The following is a 17617-nucleotide window of genomic DNA, read 5'->3' on the forward strand; positions in this document are numbered from 1 at the left end:
AGCATTTGATCCAGTGATCTGTATGTAACTTATTTTTAGCATTCTAAGAACAATAGACTGTGGAGATCCAGATTTCCACATCTATGTTAAGACCTTTGCATGAAACTGCTATCCTGTTTTAGCTGTTTAACAAGGTGGTTCAGCTAGGAACTGTTCAACAGCCAATATATGCCTTAAATAAAAGAAATAATTCATGGGTATGCATATAAATAATCACTTCTATGAAGAGAAGGCTTTTTTGACAGCAGACTTCTGTGAAATAGAAATACTGAAAGATCCAGTGGTGAATTAAATAGATTAAGGAGACAAAGTCACTACAGCCAAAAGTGTGTAACTTGAGCAGTACTGCTCCCTCCTTTCTGCATCTGACATTACTTTTGAGAGCTGGTGAAAAAAGTGACAGGATGCTCTTCTCTGCCTTTGATGTACCCTGGTCATTCAGTACATCTTTGTTCCCTAAACAGAAAAATTAACTGACATTTCAATACTCCATGCAAAGAGTTTTTCACCAACTGATTTACGATGAGCAGTTATTTCTCCTGTGCAAGAAGGACACTGTAGAAAAATGCAGGAAGGTTTTTTTTATCTTGCAGGGAATGGGGGATGCACAGCTTCCCTCTTGAGTGCACCACATTCTTTGAGTTACTACAAGAGCACTGCCCTCACCTTCAGTCATACCTCCTGACCATGGTAGAGCTACAAGGATTTTGGGGACCTCAATGTTCCAAGCAGTGGATGAGGTTCCTTCTTTTAGTACATTTATGCCTAGCTGGTAAAATGCTATGAAAGCAGGCAGGCCAAGGTGGGCAAGTTTCCCACATTTGCAAGACTTGGGAATAAACATACAGAGCTGGCAACAGACCTCTGCTGAATGTACAGGAGAGTAAGACAGAGAACACTTCTCTGGATGTGAACATCCAGAATACCCTATGGCCAGGCAGGACAGATATCTTACCAGCTACCGAGTAGTGGGACATGCCTGAATGAGTGCAACTCACAGTTGTTTCTGATACAGAACTGCCCATGATCCCACTCTTTTTCCAGTATCTTAATCTCCAAGGGAAGCAGGACTTCGATTCAGTTATGGTGAGGATTGCTGGTACTGGCTTGGCAGGGGCCATGGCTATGGATGGCTGTGGAGAACTGGAGACCAGCCCTTCTGAGGTGTTGCTGCTGCAGGTACTGAGGGCTCAGCATCTGGAATGGAGTCTTGGGCTGTGGGCAGGGGTGGGCAAGACTCAGAGGATGCACTAAGGCTTATTAGTGCCCTCAGGGCCCTGACCTCAGGTTACCCATTCAGAGTAATGTGACCTAATTTAATCAAAGCTATAGGAAGCCCTTATAAGTTGATTTGAATAAATGCAGAGTTGTAATTGCCGGGCTGCTTCAGGCACAGTCAAGAGCTCTGTAAACAGGAACCACATTTCTCTTAATCCTCACACAGCCAGCGGTAATAAAGGACAGCTACTGAAGCAGGTAATGGTCAGCTATCTTGCAGCCACTGCTGCTTTAACATCAGGTAGCTACTTACTGTCATCAAGTATGCATCTGTTTTCATACAACAGACCAAGAGATGAGGCAAGGTATATTTTTGAAGTGAACTCAAGAAATTCTGATGACTGTCAGTAGTTCACTTTAAACTTCCTTTATTTTGGGGTTTCTTGTATTTAACTCAAAAGCTGAAACTGTACCATAGCAGACATGTCCCCAGGTAACTTGATCTGAAACCTTCTCCTCCCGGTTACTGATACTGATCTGATAGCCTTTCAAAGGAGGATGCCAGAGGGCCCTTGCAGAACTAATGTCAGCCTTGGCTGTTTTGCCACAAGCACGATGGCCATGAAAGCCACAACTTCCATGCATACTACATGCCCAGCTAAGGCAACAAGACCTTATTGGGTGGATTTCCAAATTGGGAAAGTAGCATCGTGAAGTATTTAAGTTTTTCTCATATTTGTCATGCCACCAGATATGCAGGGTCAAATACGGTGTAATTCAAGCTGTCTGATGTGTAAACTGTACCACGCCAGACTCTGGCTAGTAAAGAGCACAGAAATTTAAACTTAAAAATGTGCAGCAATCCTGATGAAGTAGCACCTCATTGACTTCATTGACTTCAAACACGCAAAGGATGAAGCTGTCACAAAAACATGGGAAGATACCTCTTTATTTAGCTATTTGAATTAGAATTAGAATTGCTATTTATCTGGCAAGAATGCTACCAAAGTATATATTGTATTTTCTTTGTGTCCCTTGTGACACGAGGCCAGTGATAACACTGTCCTGAGATGACTGTAGTATGACTTTCATTTTCTGGACAATGGTAAAAAACCAATATCCTTAAATGACACTAAAATGTGTCTCGGGTCATGTGGTAGGTTCTCTGCTATATTTGCAAATATCAGTCCGCACGTGATACAGTGTGACAGCCTCGGTGACTTTGGATTGAATCTGTCTTCCAATGTTAAATCCTCAGCGATTTGAACCATCATATGCACCATTAATTATCCTCCAATTATATCTATGCAGTAGTGAGACCCAGGGACAGCGAACATCCTGGAGAGTTTTGCTATTGGAATGAGATCTGAAGCCTCAAACAGCATTCTGCCCACACACCCAGCTATGGAAACCCTGAGATCACTGAGAAAGCTCCTGTTGACACTGACTAGCTCTGAAATGTGTGAGTGTTTTTATGTCTGTGAGTGGACTTGTATCTAGCTGCAAATGCTTATGCCAATGGCTATGCAAAAAAAAAATGTGTCCTTTTTCTTCCTGGTTGCTAAAATGGCATGAACCTTTTCCCTCACCTGCATACGGATGCTGGAATCTGAGCACCTGCATCTTGCCTTCATCCTCCTGCACTCCCCACTATTACTTCTGAAGCCCTACGTTTGTCTCTTCCTCTTTTTTCCCAACTGTGTCATTCATAGTCTTCCCTCAGCTCCTGGGTTTCAATCCTACGATATGTCCCCCTGACAACACAGAAGACTATCTCATCTGTGGCCACTGCTTCAATCATACAAACCTTTCTATATCTTTCAGGAAGGTAACTGGCCTCAGGTTCAATATTAGACACCTAGAAGGACTACTGCTCCATATTTTTCAATGCTTGGCTCCTGCTACAGGACTCAGCCTGAGATAGGTACTGAGATAATTAGAGGGGGATATTATTTCTGAGACAATGAGTGGAAGGGGAAGTGAAAGCTTTTTATGCCATTTGAGTTAGTTTTGCTATATTTGATGCTCTCCATCTTCAGTATAGAAGCTTGATTTTCCCTGATTTTTTTTTTTTAGTCTTCACATCCATTGAGTACACAAGTAGAGACTGCTTATTTCATGGGCAATATTTATTTATAATATTTATATCATTTAAATACTAAATAAAGAATACAGTAGAAATGAAGAGTTAAGATACATTACATATGGAGTTATATTAGAAACGACAAGCTCCTTATGTTGGGATGGACAGCCCACATGCTTTACAGAATTTTGACTACCAAAACCACTAATGGACTCAAAGAATTAAACTAATTACACATAATCCTTGAGTGACACAGAGGTGGATAGGGACAGATGACAACGGGAATCTGACATCTTTGTAGCATTTATAGAGGCAGATACTAGGGAGGATACTTTTTTAATGGGAAAAAAAGAACAGCATTTTCAATATATACTTGCATGAAGTTACTCAAAGTTGTCTTCTTTTCAGTTTATCTGGCCATACAGATACTGAGCAGACAGTTAGAACAGAGCAAGGCAATTTACCATTCTTCTCTTCCATGAAATTACTTGTTCCTTACAGTAACTTGCCTGTGCACTGTGAATAAACAGGGGTCTGAAGTCCCTGAGTATGGCAAACTATTCATAAGGACTTCAAAAGTAAAAAATTGTGTAATGCTAATGTGTCTCATTATAGATGACAACAAAGGAGTCATCCCTCATGTGATGCAGCTGGAATTTTAGTCTATGTAAACCAGAAAATTTTACATTACAGCTGTGGGATAAAACTGCTTGGTATTATTATAGCCTATATAAATCTTACTAGTTATCACAGCCTCAGAAAATGAAAAACCTTCAACTTCCTTTTCTTCCAAGTCTGTCCTTAACATATTTCTTCTCTTGCATAGAGAAAGTGAAGTCTACATTAAAACTAATCAGACAGCAGTGCTACTATACATGTTGGTTGGTCAGGCTTTCCAAAAATAAACTTGTATTATTCTTTCCCTTTTAGAATTTTCCTAACCACCTGCTTCACTATTATCATCAACCCTGTTTTGAAATAGGTATGTATTTTAATGTCATTGAGCTTCTAATTACATGCAATTAATAAATACGCTACTATCAACCACATCACCGCTTTCAGGCTTTTTCCAACAGTGAGATAAAACCTACCTAATAAAAGGATAAAGTTATAGGCAGAAAACATGAATATGCTTATAGTCCTACTCCTGTAATAAGTAAATTTTGTTCTTGAGTTCAGTACTCTATGATTCTATGATTTAGAGAGATCCTGAATTTAGACAAGCTCAGTAAAAGAAGATGCTTGCAGGAGAAAAGCATAATGAAAGTTTACCAACAGCTAAATTAACCATTAACCACAGTCAAAGCCTGTAGCACACCATGTTTTATCAACGTCTACAGCTGTGTGTAAGTACTGCTGAAAGCCGTATTTAAAGATTAGCCTGATCAGTATGCACACGATGAATTATTACACTAAGTGATAATCAACAGTCCCGAAAAGGAAAATATTTTCTGTGTTTTCTTCCTTACAGTGTTAAGATACATAAACATATTTTATCATTTCAACTGGCAAATACATTTCCCTGGCTTTCTCATTCTAGCTTCATTTTAAGCTCACCACTTCTTGGAAAAAAAAAAAAAAAATCAGTGGTAATAAAATATCGAAGTGTGTTTATAAGTGAAGCAATGCAGAGAAGATTTACAACATAAATTGATAAAAATTAAATGTGAACGCAATCAGCCATGAAAAAACATCTGCAGGAAATATTTTTAACATTCATTATAAATGAGAACAATTATTTACAGAAAAGAAGCAAGAAATTAAAGGTTATCAGGAAGAAATTATTTACATTTCATTTATGTGAATTTAATTTTATAAACTGGAAAATCCTTTTTAATTAAATCTGCCATCAAACACCTTTAATTTGGATCAATATAATTTGACAATCTAGGTACGGTAGTTTAATCACTAAAAATTAGCCACATAATTGTGAACTTACTTAATGCAATTATTGAAATGTTTGTTATATTCCAGAGACACCAAAAATGTATTATTTGACATGCTGGTTACTGAATCTGGCAGCGATCAACATAAAAATAAGCAATCAACAGTTAATGGCAGTGAATTTTTTATGTCAAATCATACTTGGTTGACAGCCAAGTCAGCAGGAGGAGTAGGTGACATTGCCCTCTGCTTTCTGTACTGCTGGCATCTTGCTATCCCAGCTGAGATTTCACAGGGCTGCAGGAGGGGGTGAGCACTCTACTCTACACTGCTGCCTGAGAATATAGCAAGTTTTTTGTGCCTTGCTAGCATCTGCAACTCATGGCAGGACACAAACCTGGTTTTCCATCGCAGCTGTCAGAACACTGTAATTTACAGTTGGGCTTTGTGTACATCACAAAAGAAAGAGATGGATATATCAAAAAGGCATATGCAACCCAAAGAAACTGAGAGAAAAATTCATAAAAACAGCAGCAATGTTAATCAGAAAGAATAAGTGGGCAAAAGGTGTGCATGAAAAGAAATATCCAGGTTAAAAATGTATCAGTAAGTCTTTAAATTAATTCCATAGTAACTTCAGAGTTTGAATGTGAGCTAGACTTTGTGATAAAAGAGAGAAAAAAGCCCTTACATTATAAACATTATATACTTATATATATATATACATATATATACACATATATATACATATATATGTATATACTATATACATTATAGATCATTTTAGCTGCCCTAAAAAATATCTTAAGTATTCACCACTCATTATAAAATTTAACTGTCATATCTTGCAATGAGTTAGAGAATTCAAACTAGAAACATCACAGTGTTAGAGCGCTTTGCAAGTTTCATTTTCTTTGAAGTATGTTTGAGTTTAATTAGACCAGAATCTTCAAAGAGCTCACCATTTGACTACCTATTGTGAAAAAAGGCCAAAGGGTGCCTGTGCACCATCAATTTATAATCTTTGTCTCGCAAATCCCTGGGACATCCCAGTCACAATTCTACTCAGTAGAACAGAAATGTGGGAACAAAGCTGCTAAACATCCAACAGCTGCCCCACAAAAAGGGTGGACTTAAATTCTTAGGCATTATTACAGAATAATTTTTGCCATTTTTCCTTGTAATTTCTTTCATTACAACCTAATTATTTCAAGATTATTTTGACTGAATATCTTCATAATTCTGCTTACATATTTGTCACAGTCACCCTCAAATAGCAGCATCCCATGACTTGTATGTCCTATTAGTAAGATGTATTTAATTGAATTATTGTTACTGTCTCATGGTTAGACGGCTGTAAGAAATATGCCCTGAAAATGTTGACAAGAAGAAGGTGACATTCCAGTCTCTTGTCATATTTTTACATTCTATGTTGAATTTACCAAATAAAATCTAACTGCACAATGTCTAGAATATAAGATCAGCATTCAGATATTCATGGTTTCACAAAGTGACAAAAATAATATATCAACACACAGCAACTCAAAATTATCTTAACACAGGGTGAAATAAATCAGGGTCACTGGTTCATATCTATGTCCGAAATACAACATGAAAATGCAGCGGTTAGGGTTTAAGAGTAACAGAGGTGCTGCATGGAAATTCCATTCTCAGTACTGGTCTTTCTGTTGTTTCCCTGACCTTGTTAAGTAATTTTACAATACATTTTGTCTTAAAATTTTGAAGATGTTCAATAAGCATCACATGATGACTGGATGGTAACAAATAACTGCTGACATTGTTTTTTTTAAAGGACCTGCTCTATGACTGCCAGTTTATTCCACTTTTTGTGATTTGGAGGGGACTCATGAAAGAAGAAAAAAATGGATTCTTGTTAAAATATTCCTTCCTGTTAGCTTTTTTTGTGTTATTTCCAAATTATGTAAGATATTTCTGTCATCTTGCATCTACCTAATATTTCATTGGGAAGTCTGGAAAAATTTTCCAAACATCAGATGCTTCTGAATCTATATCAAGACATAAAGCTAAACAGATGCCACAATCTTAATTTTACTGTTCAGAATACCCAGATCTGAAAATGGGGAACTGAACTAAGTATTCCATACTATGCTTTATAACAGAATTGTTGCAAAGCTTTATTAAAATTCCCTTACCACTCAGAAATACAGGTTCCTGGTTGTTTTTACTTTTTTTATTTTTACCCTGTCAGAACTAAAATGTAGCTTACAGACCTATTCTTCTGTATTCAAAATGACAAAAACATATAGAAAACATCACCTCTAGTTAAATAGCAGACTCACGGAAGTGCAGTTACAGAAGACAATTCACAACAGATGTACTTGTATGTTAAATTTGTCTAAAATATGAATAATGATGGGTCTTCCACTGACTATGCAAGACCTTGTAATGTCGTTCTTTTTTCAAATGCTGCATGCTTTTCAAGTCTGGAAAATGGGTGCTGCAGCACTTTGTTAGATTATGAAATCTACTACTGTCAGAACTAAAACAGGAACCAGCAGTGCTATTCATTTTCACGTTTCAGCTGAAAAGTGGTAATGTTCAGAAATACTGTTTTAATAATTTTTCAGCATTTTCTAATCTATTTTGACTGAAGTAACTGCTCTCCCAGCTGTGAAATCTATGTTGGCTGATATCTCCTTTGCCTCTCAATCACATTAACATGTGCCCATATTGCAAACAGAAATAAAATAGTCATTCATTTTCATGTCACCCCTTTAGCATATCTTGCATTCCTCTGTCCTCTCCCACAACCTTCTAATTGCCATAGTAGCATATCTTACAGTTTGGGAAACACTATCAAACTCCAATGCAGATTACAAGCAAAATATCCTTCATTTCACAGCAAGCAGCCTGATTTAAAAAAAAATTCAAAGCAAAGTACATATATACTGAAGAGTTTCTTTTTACTCACAAGAGGTTCTGCCATGATAATGCGAATCTTGCGTTCAGCCAGAGTAGTAAAGTTAACAAATAAGCTCTTGAGGACATATTCGCCTGGTTTACTGTCTGGGTCAACATTAATAGGTAACATAGCTGGAGGTCCTTTTTCTCTCTGTGTACCAGAAACAGGCGGGACAGGTGGCTTGATATATCCGTTACCAACTGGAGAAGCTGAAATGTAGAAAAGGCACATTTACGTATGGGTGAGTCAACATATCTTTTCCAGAGCATCCCAATGGCCTACTACACTGTCAATGCAGAACTGGAGATTAGTTGATAATCAAAGAAATACACAACACATAAATACCATTTCCTTGGTATAGTTATAGGTAAAAGCTAGACTGGAAGAAGAAATTGAAGATGAAATCTTATGCATCCAAATTAAGTAGTGTTTACTATGCATTGCACATTAAATACTCTTTTTTACATGGTAAGACTTGCTAACACCTAACTCTGAACCACATCCTTATTTCTTATCCTTTGTCTTACAGGTCAGATCTGCAGCTCAATTGTCAAGTAACAAACTTATTCTTTATTGCTATTCAAGCTGACTTGTCCTTGCAAAAGTCAGGAGTCTAGTCTTCTGTCTAAGCTGAGACGTAAAGGGCCTGATTTTCCTCTCATTTATCCTGAGGTCAGTCAAGAATTGCTCCTTTAAAAACAATGACATTTCACCAGTCTAAATCTTACACGAAGAGTCAGACACAAAATGGCTTCCATGGCCAAAAGTGTTCATTCTGCATTAGTTTTCCTGAAAGTACCAAACCCTACAGTCCCATTTGGCACTTGTGAAATCACAATTGGTGTACTAAGCCCAGTTTTGGGCTCCCCCATACAAGAATGACAATCCTGTTCTGGTACAAGGCCAAGAGAGGATGATGAAGATGGTCAGGAGCTTGCCTGCGTGCTACATGAGTACACGCCGAGAGTGCTGGATTAGTCTGACCTTAAGAGAAAGCTAAGGGAAGATCTTATGGCAGTCTTCAGCTACCTAATGAGAGTATAGCAAAGATGCAGCCAGACTTTACTTTGAGCACGGCGACAAGACAAGAGACAACAGACACTAGTCAGAATGCTGGAAATTCCAATTAGGTATATTATAAAAAATTCCAATATGAGTGGGTGATCGAACACTGGTACAGGTTGTCCACAGACAGAGCAGAAACGTCACTCTTGAAGACACTCAAAACTTGACTGCATAGGGCCCTGAGAAACCTTCTCCAGTTCTCTAATCCTCCAGAGGTCCCTTCCAATCTAAGTTATCCTATCACGCTGTGGATTCCCCATAACCAGTACCAAGATATTCTGCACTAGGCTTAGCTCTACTTAGTGTTCTTTCTGGGAAACTGAAGTAAAAATAAATTTAAGTCCTATGAAACTAAACCTCATTAATTCAAATATTACTATTATATGCATAAAATTTCCAAAAGAAAATACTCAGGCTTAGCTCTTACTGGCAATAAAACGCACATCTGGTCTTCAGGAAGGTGCTGATAGCACTCTCTGTTGGCTTTGTCAAAGACTTTAAAAGTAGCAAATTGTGTAACACTGCAAAGACCATCCATTAACCACTCTGAATGCAATGAAAGTGTTGTAACACCCATAAGAACTGTTGGTGATTGGGTCAGAGGTGCTTTAATGCAACACAAACTGTGGAAAATATTGTGAACTAATACCTTTATAGCATTTCCCCACAGTATTGCAATTCAGAGTATTACTGAAAAATAAAAAAGATGCACTAGAGGAAAGAGAACATGCTTTCCTTTAGAAAAATCAAAATTTATAAGTCCCATTTATGACTATAATGCAAGATAGAAATTCTTTCATTCATGTAGCTATTATTCTTTAAGTGTAACACATCCATGCTTTGAAAATAACTATCCTGATTGACAAGGTATGCCATCAGTCTTCAGCACAGCAGCACCACCTCCTCCACTCCAATAGATGTTTCATGCTAGACTTGTTTCCTGCAAAGTTTCACTTGATTTTTTAGGTCAAAAGCATAATCAAAGAGCCTTGTTGGCATCATGAGTCTTTGGACAAAACAGAGTCTACAGAACAGTTCTACATTTCTACATCAGTGTTTCCAAAAATACACCGTTGTTCTGAATAAAAATCTACTTTAAAGTAATGAAAAAAGAGTCACCAGAGAAGAGTGTAAGTGTCATCACCTGGGCTATCCTACAGTTTAAGCATGAAGACAGTGGGATGCAAAGGATCAGATGCAAATTTACATGAGCTATCAAATATACTAGGTAATGGAAATTTCTCCACAAATAGCTTTAGGAAGGAGTCAGACAATATTTTTACAATCGCTAATGTATTTGCCAAATGCATTGTTTTGATTGGCTCACATTTACTCATGAAATCAGTTTGATCGACAAGCGCTGAGTTAGGAAAAACCTTTTCTTGTGAGCTGTGAGCCCGATTTTCTTATGGATTTGTGTCCTTTGTGCGGTAAAAGCCTTGTCCTTCCCCTTGTGATCACCGACAGCTCCCTCCATCGTTCCCAAGCTCTGTCCCCAGTCCTGCACCCAGGGCTGGGCAGGCCAGCTGCTTGCCAGCCAGCCTCTGCCAAGCAAAACACACCCAGGCTGGGCTGCCTGCCTCTCTGGCTAGTGCAGCCATTCCAGGCTCCCTCCTGAGGGAATCTGGAGCAACCTAATCAAATTCAAACTTGCCTTCTGTTCCTCGGGCAATTTTGGTTTAAACTGACTGCTAAGTTCGCAATCTAGTACGAAGGGTCATGCAGGAGTGGAAGGAAGGAAGGCAGTGTGTGAGATCATGCATGCCTCACATCCTTACAGAATTATGTTTAAGAAACTCTGCTCAAACTACCTGGGAGCTGCCATCCTTTACCTCAATCATTGTGGCATTCAGCCAGGATTTCAAGACTGGAATTTAAATCCACAGTCATTGTTAGTAGCAAGCTTTTTAACAATGATGCTGTTACGTCGTGATGTAAGCTGATCTAAACCTTTTTTTCTTCAGACATCTAACTGAAAAATCAATAATTTGCACACTGTAATGAAGAAATGCAATTATTTGTGAGATTTGTCAGTGCACCCAAAATTTTTATTCTTGCCCTTCTTTGAAATATGGAACTGTACAGCCTTTCCCTCAGATAAAGAAAAATAATATCCTTGGGGTTAATATCTATCATTGCTACAGCAATTACAGCAGTTATAGAAATGACTGACATATGACATAGATTTAGTTCAAATTTTCAAAAGATCATTTTATAGCTGCTAACTCCACTTAAGCATCTTCAGTGTGGAAGTTAATATTGCCAACAGTGTGAGGGTTCTGAGTGGATCATGAGTTGGTCACGAACTATTATATACAGGTTTGGCTTTCTAATGCATCTTTTCAGTTCCATTATCTCAAGCATTTGCATATGCTTGATATTTGCATTGCAAAAATCTGGCCTAGTGACTAGACTATCACTGACACCCACACTGATGATGTATGAGCTTTAAAAGCATATAGTTCTTTTTCCTAGACTGAGAGCGATAAAACCCAGTTTGCCTCTGGGACATAAAACTGGAAATCAAGGATTCAAAATTTAAGAAACAGCATTAAAGTCATCCATGATTGGTCCCTCTATGTTGACACATTATGATGTGTGCCTTAAAAAGGATGTGTCCATTTCTGTCAGTTATGCCAGTGAAACTCTGTCCCATTAAATAAAAGGCATAATATTTATGTGAGAAATCACCACATATAGTTTGTATGGGTTTATGTAGGAGATACCCGGGGAGAGTGGGGTGGGAGGAGGGGGTTATACTCAATTCTAAATATGGATTTAATTGGCAAATTAAGTTTTTACTACCTGATTTCAAAATAACGTTCAAAAATGTTCTACAAAGAGAAGTACCGGAATGGACCACTGCAACAATTAGATTGAACTCCTAACACATTGTGGGGCACCACACAAGTACTGCATTAAACTAAACCCTTCACTTAGAGAAAAGTAGCTCGTTCCCAAGGACAATGAATGGTGATGCACATGCAGGAGACCATGGTAACCCTGATGCCCGAGGGCCATGCAACAGCAAGGAATCTATAGGTCAGTTTTAGAAAGTTGTATAAATATTTAAAGCTCCTAGCCTATGAAAATCTGTACAAAAAGATTAACTATGTTGGAGCAACTATGAGATGTCTGCACCATTTTTGGGTGAAATTCTGTCTATGGGCTACTTCTCTCAAACAACCCATTTTCTTGTTTTCCAATACATGTTCCCTATTTTCCTAATGTATCTGCAATAAGCTGTATTTAAACAATACACTTTTCCGACAGAATATTTTAATTTAGTTCAGGCTATAACCATAGGATTTTCTCATTGTATTTTTAAAAAATAAAAACCAAGGAGTAAACATGGAAGTAGTAATACAATATCACATACAGTTGTCAACACAACCATAAACTACTACTATAGAAATGATTACTGAAATAAAATCACTGCAGAAAATCTTCCTGTACTGATCCTTTCCCCAGTCAGAGAAATATTTGTTAAAAAGCACAGTAGTTTTAACACACAAACACACATGGTCACTGAGCTGATAATGGGGATGAGTTCAAAATGCAATTAATGTAAGAGAGTCTCTGCTATGATTCATACTTCAGGTAATTTTGTTAAAGCTCTAAGATGAAGTAAACCAACAGAACAATCACAATGCACAAGCCAAGGCTCTGGCTACACTGGACACAACTTCACCCAAACACAATTACTGGATTTTCATATCTTTAAGCAGAAGAAACGGAGATTACTGGGTTTTAGTTAACTGTGTCAAAAACACATTTTAGCAAAACCAAACAATCTAATAACACAACCCAAACATGTATTTGCATTATTTTCATACCTACCGAGCCCCTTTATAAAGCCGATCACACTGGATTTTCTCCAACATGCTACTGTAATATCCATGAGCCTGTGAATACCTGAAATATTCCACTCCTTCAGTTAGAAAAGTTAGAATCCTTTTCTAACTAAAATCAAAAAGGAAATGTGTTGCTTCATAATCCTGTTTCATACTTCTCTATAAATTTTTCAGCACTGAGGCAGACATTTCTTTCAGTTTTCAGGTTTTGTTTTTTAACAGACAAGGGCTGAAGACCTACAATGTGTGAGTTAGAGCAGGCCCCCAGATCAGATCAGCCTTTCCATAACCAAAGGGGTAATTTTTAGCTTCAGCATATGATGATGACCACTCACAGAGTGGCTGCATGTCTATATTTATCCACAAGTACATACTATGCTGACAGATTAGTGAAACTACTTCAGGCATGCCAAGAACATGAGACAGTATAATGGAGTTTGCCATTAAAAACCCATGTATATCAAACATACATGCTATTATACAATCCAAAGTGAAAACAATAAGTATGAAAATGCAAAGCACAGAGACAACATAGGATGGGTTTTCCCTTGCAATTAAGGTCTTTTGGCCACAAGTACGTACAGTCCAAATTCTTTGTGATAAAACTAACGCAGTTATCTCTTCTCTTCCCATGCCAAGAGCGAGTGAGAAACCACATATCCTTCAGGATAATTATACAGCTGCTGAAATAACTCTTAAGAAAATCTGCTTTGCTTTAAAACTGCAATTACAATAGTAGAAAGAAAATAAATTATTAAATAAAGCATGAAGAATTTAATTTACAAGGATGTGATACATGTGCCAATGTTACCAAAAGGTGGCTTTTTCACCCTTGAAGGAAAAAATTCCCAATTAGTTTGAGCTTGACAGAAAAAGAGAAAAAATTCAAAGGAAATTTCTGCTGACAGAAACAAACTAAAAGTCTAGCAGACCCATGTTTATCTTGATGAAGTAAACTGTAAGATTCCCAAGGAAAACGTTATTCCAGCATACTAGTTAAGATGCAGTAGCAGAACTATTTTAACGTAAGCATTACTTTCATAGTTCATTTGCATGTTTTAACAAAAAATAACCATAAAAGCAAAAAGTTATCCAATACAATATCATATTAATGACATGCAATATATATGATAGGAAATTTATTTAAAGTACAGGACTTTCAGGTGAGCAATTGATGCTATCGATATCTGATCTTTTTGTGTTTCTGATCCTCTCTTAGGAGGATTTACAGTCAAAAATGAAAAATCAGGAAGAATTTAGTGCACATCTGACTCCCACATTCAGGCTATTTGGAAAGTAAATGGGTAAGGCACAGTGGTACAGGTGCTGGCCTTACTCTTCACAAGGAATACTCTTCACAGGAATGAATATTCACCTACATGTTTTGCTTACTGCTTATTTTCCATTTTTTATTTAAAGAGTTGATAGAACAGGGAGTAAATATACCATTTTTAAGATACTTCTCCCCTCTTCTCAATGGCATGCTTACCTAAATATGATTAAAATAAATGCAAGAAAAAAATATAATTAAATATAATATATATAATTATATAAATTTAACTAAAATAAATTTAAGAAAAACTGATTGTATGGTTTATAGTAATTTCTAAATTCCATATTAAACCTGCTGTATTCATTCGCCATAAGCAACAGCACTGCAGACATAGATTACCTTCTCTAGTGCTGGAAACCATTTACACTTCCAACTGTACTCAGGTTGGCATGCATTATCCTAAGGATGGAGAGATCTGTAATAACCATTTGGATATGTATGTCCCAGGCAGAGAGTATCAACTGTGGAGCTTTGATATTATACTTAACTAAAAGTACTGCTGCAAAGCTTCCTCTATTTTGATAAGGCTCATTAACAGGTGAGGGACTTCTCTGTAGTGAAAAATTCACTTGTTGAGAGCAGCATGCCGACATAGACTGTAGATACAGGCACATACAGACATTAAGAAAACACGAGAGAGTCTATATGGCAAAAAGCTCCCCTCTTAGTAGAACAAAGTTGTCTCTAAAACTAAAGATATCAGAAATCATAGAATCATAGAATAGTTAGGATTGGAAAGGACCTTAAGATCATCAAGTTCCAACTTCCCTGCCATGGGCAGGGACACCTCACACTAAACCATGTCACCCAAGGCTCTGTCCAACCTGGCCTTCAACACCGCCAGGGATGGAGCTTTCACAGCTTCCTTGGGCAACCCATTCCAGTGCCTCATCACCCTCACAATAAAGAATTTCTTCCTTATATCCAATCTAAACTTCCCCTATTTAAGTTTGAACCTGTTACCCCTTGTCCTATCACTACAGTCCCTAATGAAGAGTCTCTCCCCACCATCCTTATAGGCCCCCTTCAGATTCTGGAAGGCTGCTATGAAATATCTGAAGACTTCCTCTAAAACTGCTCAAACAGCTACTGGAAGAAGACGCTAGGTCATTCTGTGCAGCTATCTTGACACAGGAACTTGACATAAAACCATCCCAACTCATCCTGTCTTTCAAAAGCCTATTTAATCCAAATACAGGATTCTTCAGGAAGAGTAACTTTGGGTTACCAATTAGGTAGATGGTCTGCAATGCCACAAAGATAAAACCCAGTAATTCTATGCAAAACCAAAGTCTGGGCATAGCATGTAAATCCCTATGCGAAAGGAAATACTACCTACTCTAGCAGACAAAATGGAAGAGGCCTTGAGGTCAGCAGGGAAAAGTATAGAAGTTCAAGATCCTGAAGCAAAACAGCTCATTCTGAACATGAGGGAATAACAGATTTGAGAGAATTTCCTAAAAAGGTGATGATAAATTACCTAAGCTCTTCCAAATGGAAATCTTCAAACCTCTTGATTATGCTGAAACTGTAAGGGAGAAAACGCTAATTTATAAATTTTAGATTCTTCCACCTCTTTAAAGAGACATGTCTCAAGAGAGTCATTTGTGTAAAAGGGCACAGGGAAGAGAAAGAAAGGAGATATCTTCAGTGCTAAAGGCATTCCAGGATTTGGTCACAGATTTAACTGAGATGAGACCAATATTTTAAATTATTTCTGTCTGAAGACTTAGTGAAAAAATGCTGTTGCCAGGTCTGGATATATTTATTCCACTGTTATCAGAATACTTGAACTACAGAAGACAGTTCCAGCCTCTGCAGACTTGGTTGGGCAATCCTTCAAAATTTCAATTCCTTTTACCACAAGAAGAGACTGTAAATTCCAGGTGAACACAAGGAACAGAACGGAGCCTCAGAACAAGTTCCAGATCCAGTCCTCTGCAGGCTAGAAACAAAATGGAGCATCCGTGAAAGTATATGGCCACTCAGTAGGGCGGATGGATACTAAAATACCACTTGTGGGGAATGCTCTTCTCTGCATGTGTACAAAGAGTTCAAATGCTTATTCCACTCAGAGATCCTTATGAAACAGACACCTTTAGAGATGAAATGCATTAGAAGTAACCAGTTTAATACAGGTATCTTTGCCTGAGCTCAGGGAAACATTAGAACAGGAAAATGGTCCGTACACTGTCAGGTTTTATTTGAGATGGATGTGGTTAAGTGCCTAGTGGCTTTGAAGCTAAGAACCTTGCTCAGCCTAGTACCTCCAAAAGGTTAAAACTGTTGGTTTGGCTTTATTAGCCACTAGCAACCTTCTGGACCTCAAATCCTAGCTGCTGGCAGGTAGGTGTTCAGCTTCATAATCCTTAGATATGCACTGCAATTCTGTGCAAGAGAAAGGTAATTGATATGAGACCTCATAGAGGAAAGCCATGGGTAGAACACATTTTCTCCTCTTGCGAGAGGTTGTTTCTCCAGATGCAGGGGGATTCAAGAATGATGATTGCTAAAACAAACAGGAAATCCTGTCATGTAAGTCCATCCACTTTCTAAAGATCTTTTCACTGACTTGGCAAAGCTCCTAGTAACTATGATTCCATAAGATGTAGACTTTCCCTTTCTCTTTCTCCTAAGTTGCAGGGCAGGGGTTGAGCAGCTTAACAATGTTTGCTAGGTTCTTATCTCAGGTCCTTACAAGACATCTGAGGCAGAAAAGCAATTCTCCTCCCTGTCCATTTTCTTTCCTCACCATTTATTTTTCTACTCCCTTTCCTCTAGATCATTACTTCTTGTTTACTTATGTCACCGTTCTAAGGATATGTGGGAATCTAGACATGTAACAAAGACTTTCAGCTGTGCTGATTTTGGAATTTGCTTGGTTTATTATGAGATTAAAAACTGGAAAAAAAAGCTAAATAACCTTGTGGACAATCCCAAAACAATTGTCAACTGCCATTTAAGTGCTCCGTTTGGGGGTGACTTCTCACTAAAGGAAATCTCTGTGTTGCTTCTGATATCATCCAAATAAAACAAACACTTCTCAGTTTCTGTGTTTTATATGGCAATGACATTCTGCTTCTTTGAAGGCTGACTTGAGATTAACAATATACTTTCAAAATTTTGGTATCTTTCACAGAATCACAGAACATTAGGAATTGGAAGGGACCTCAAAAGATCATCTAGTCCAATCCCCCTGCCGGAGCAGGAACACTTAGATGAGGTTACACAGGAAG

At 37.8% G+C, this 17617-nt stretch overlaps 1 protein-coding gene across 2 annotated transcripts in view; it reads right to left on the reverse strand.

The window, feature by feature from the left end:
* FRY (FRY microtubule binding protein) overlaps nucleotides 1-17617 on the reverse strand; it is a gene marked incomplete at both ends in the record, with an annotated part of 167064 nt that overhangs the window by 126434 nt on the left and 23013 nt on the right. For both annotated transcript variants that reach the window (XM_080614000.1, XM_080614001.1), the window contains one exon: nucleotides 8139-8338. In XM_080614000.1, the coding sequence (XP_080470126.1) occupies nucleotides 8139-8338 (200 nt within the window). The remainder of the gene's footprint in view (nucleotides 1-8138; nucleotides 8339-17617) is intronic.

Source organism: Psittacula echo (assembly GCF_963264785.1).
Source record: "Psittacula echo genome assembly, chromosome: 3".
In the NCBI taxonomy this organism is placed as follows: Eukaryota; Metazoa; Chordata; class Aves; order Psittaciformes; family Psittacidae; genus Psittacula; species Psittacula echo.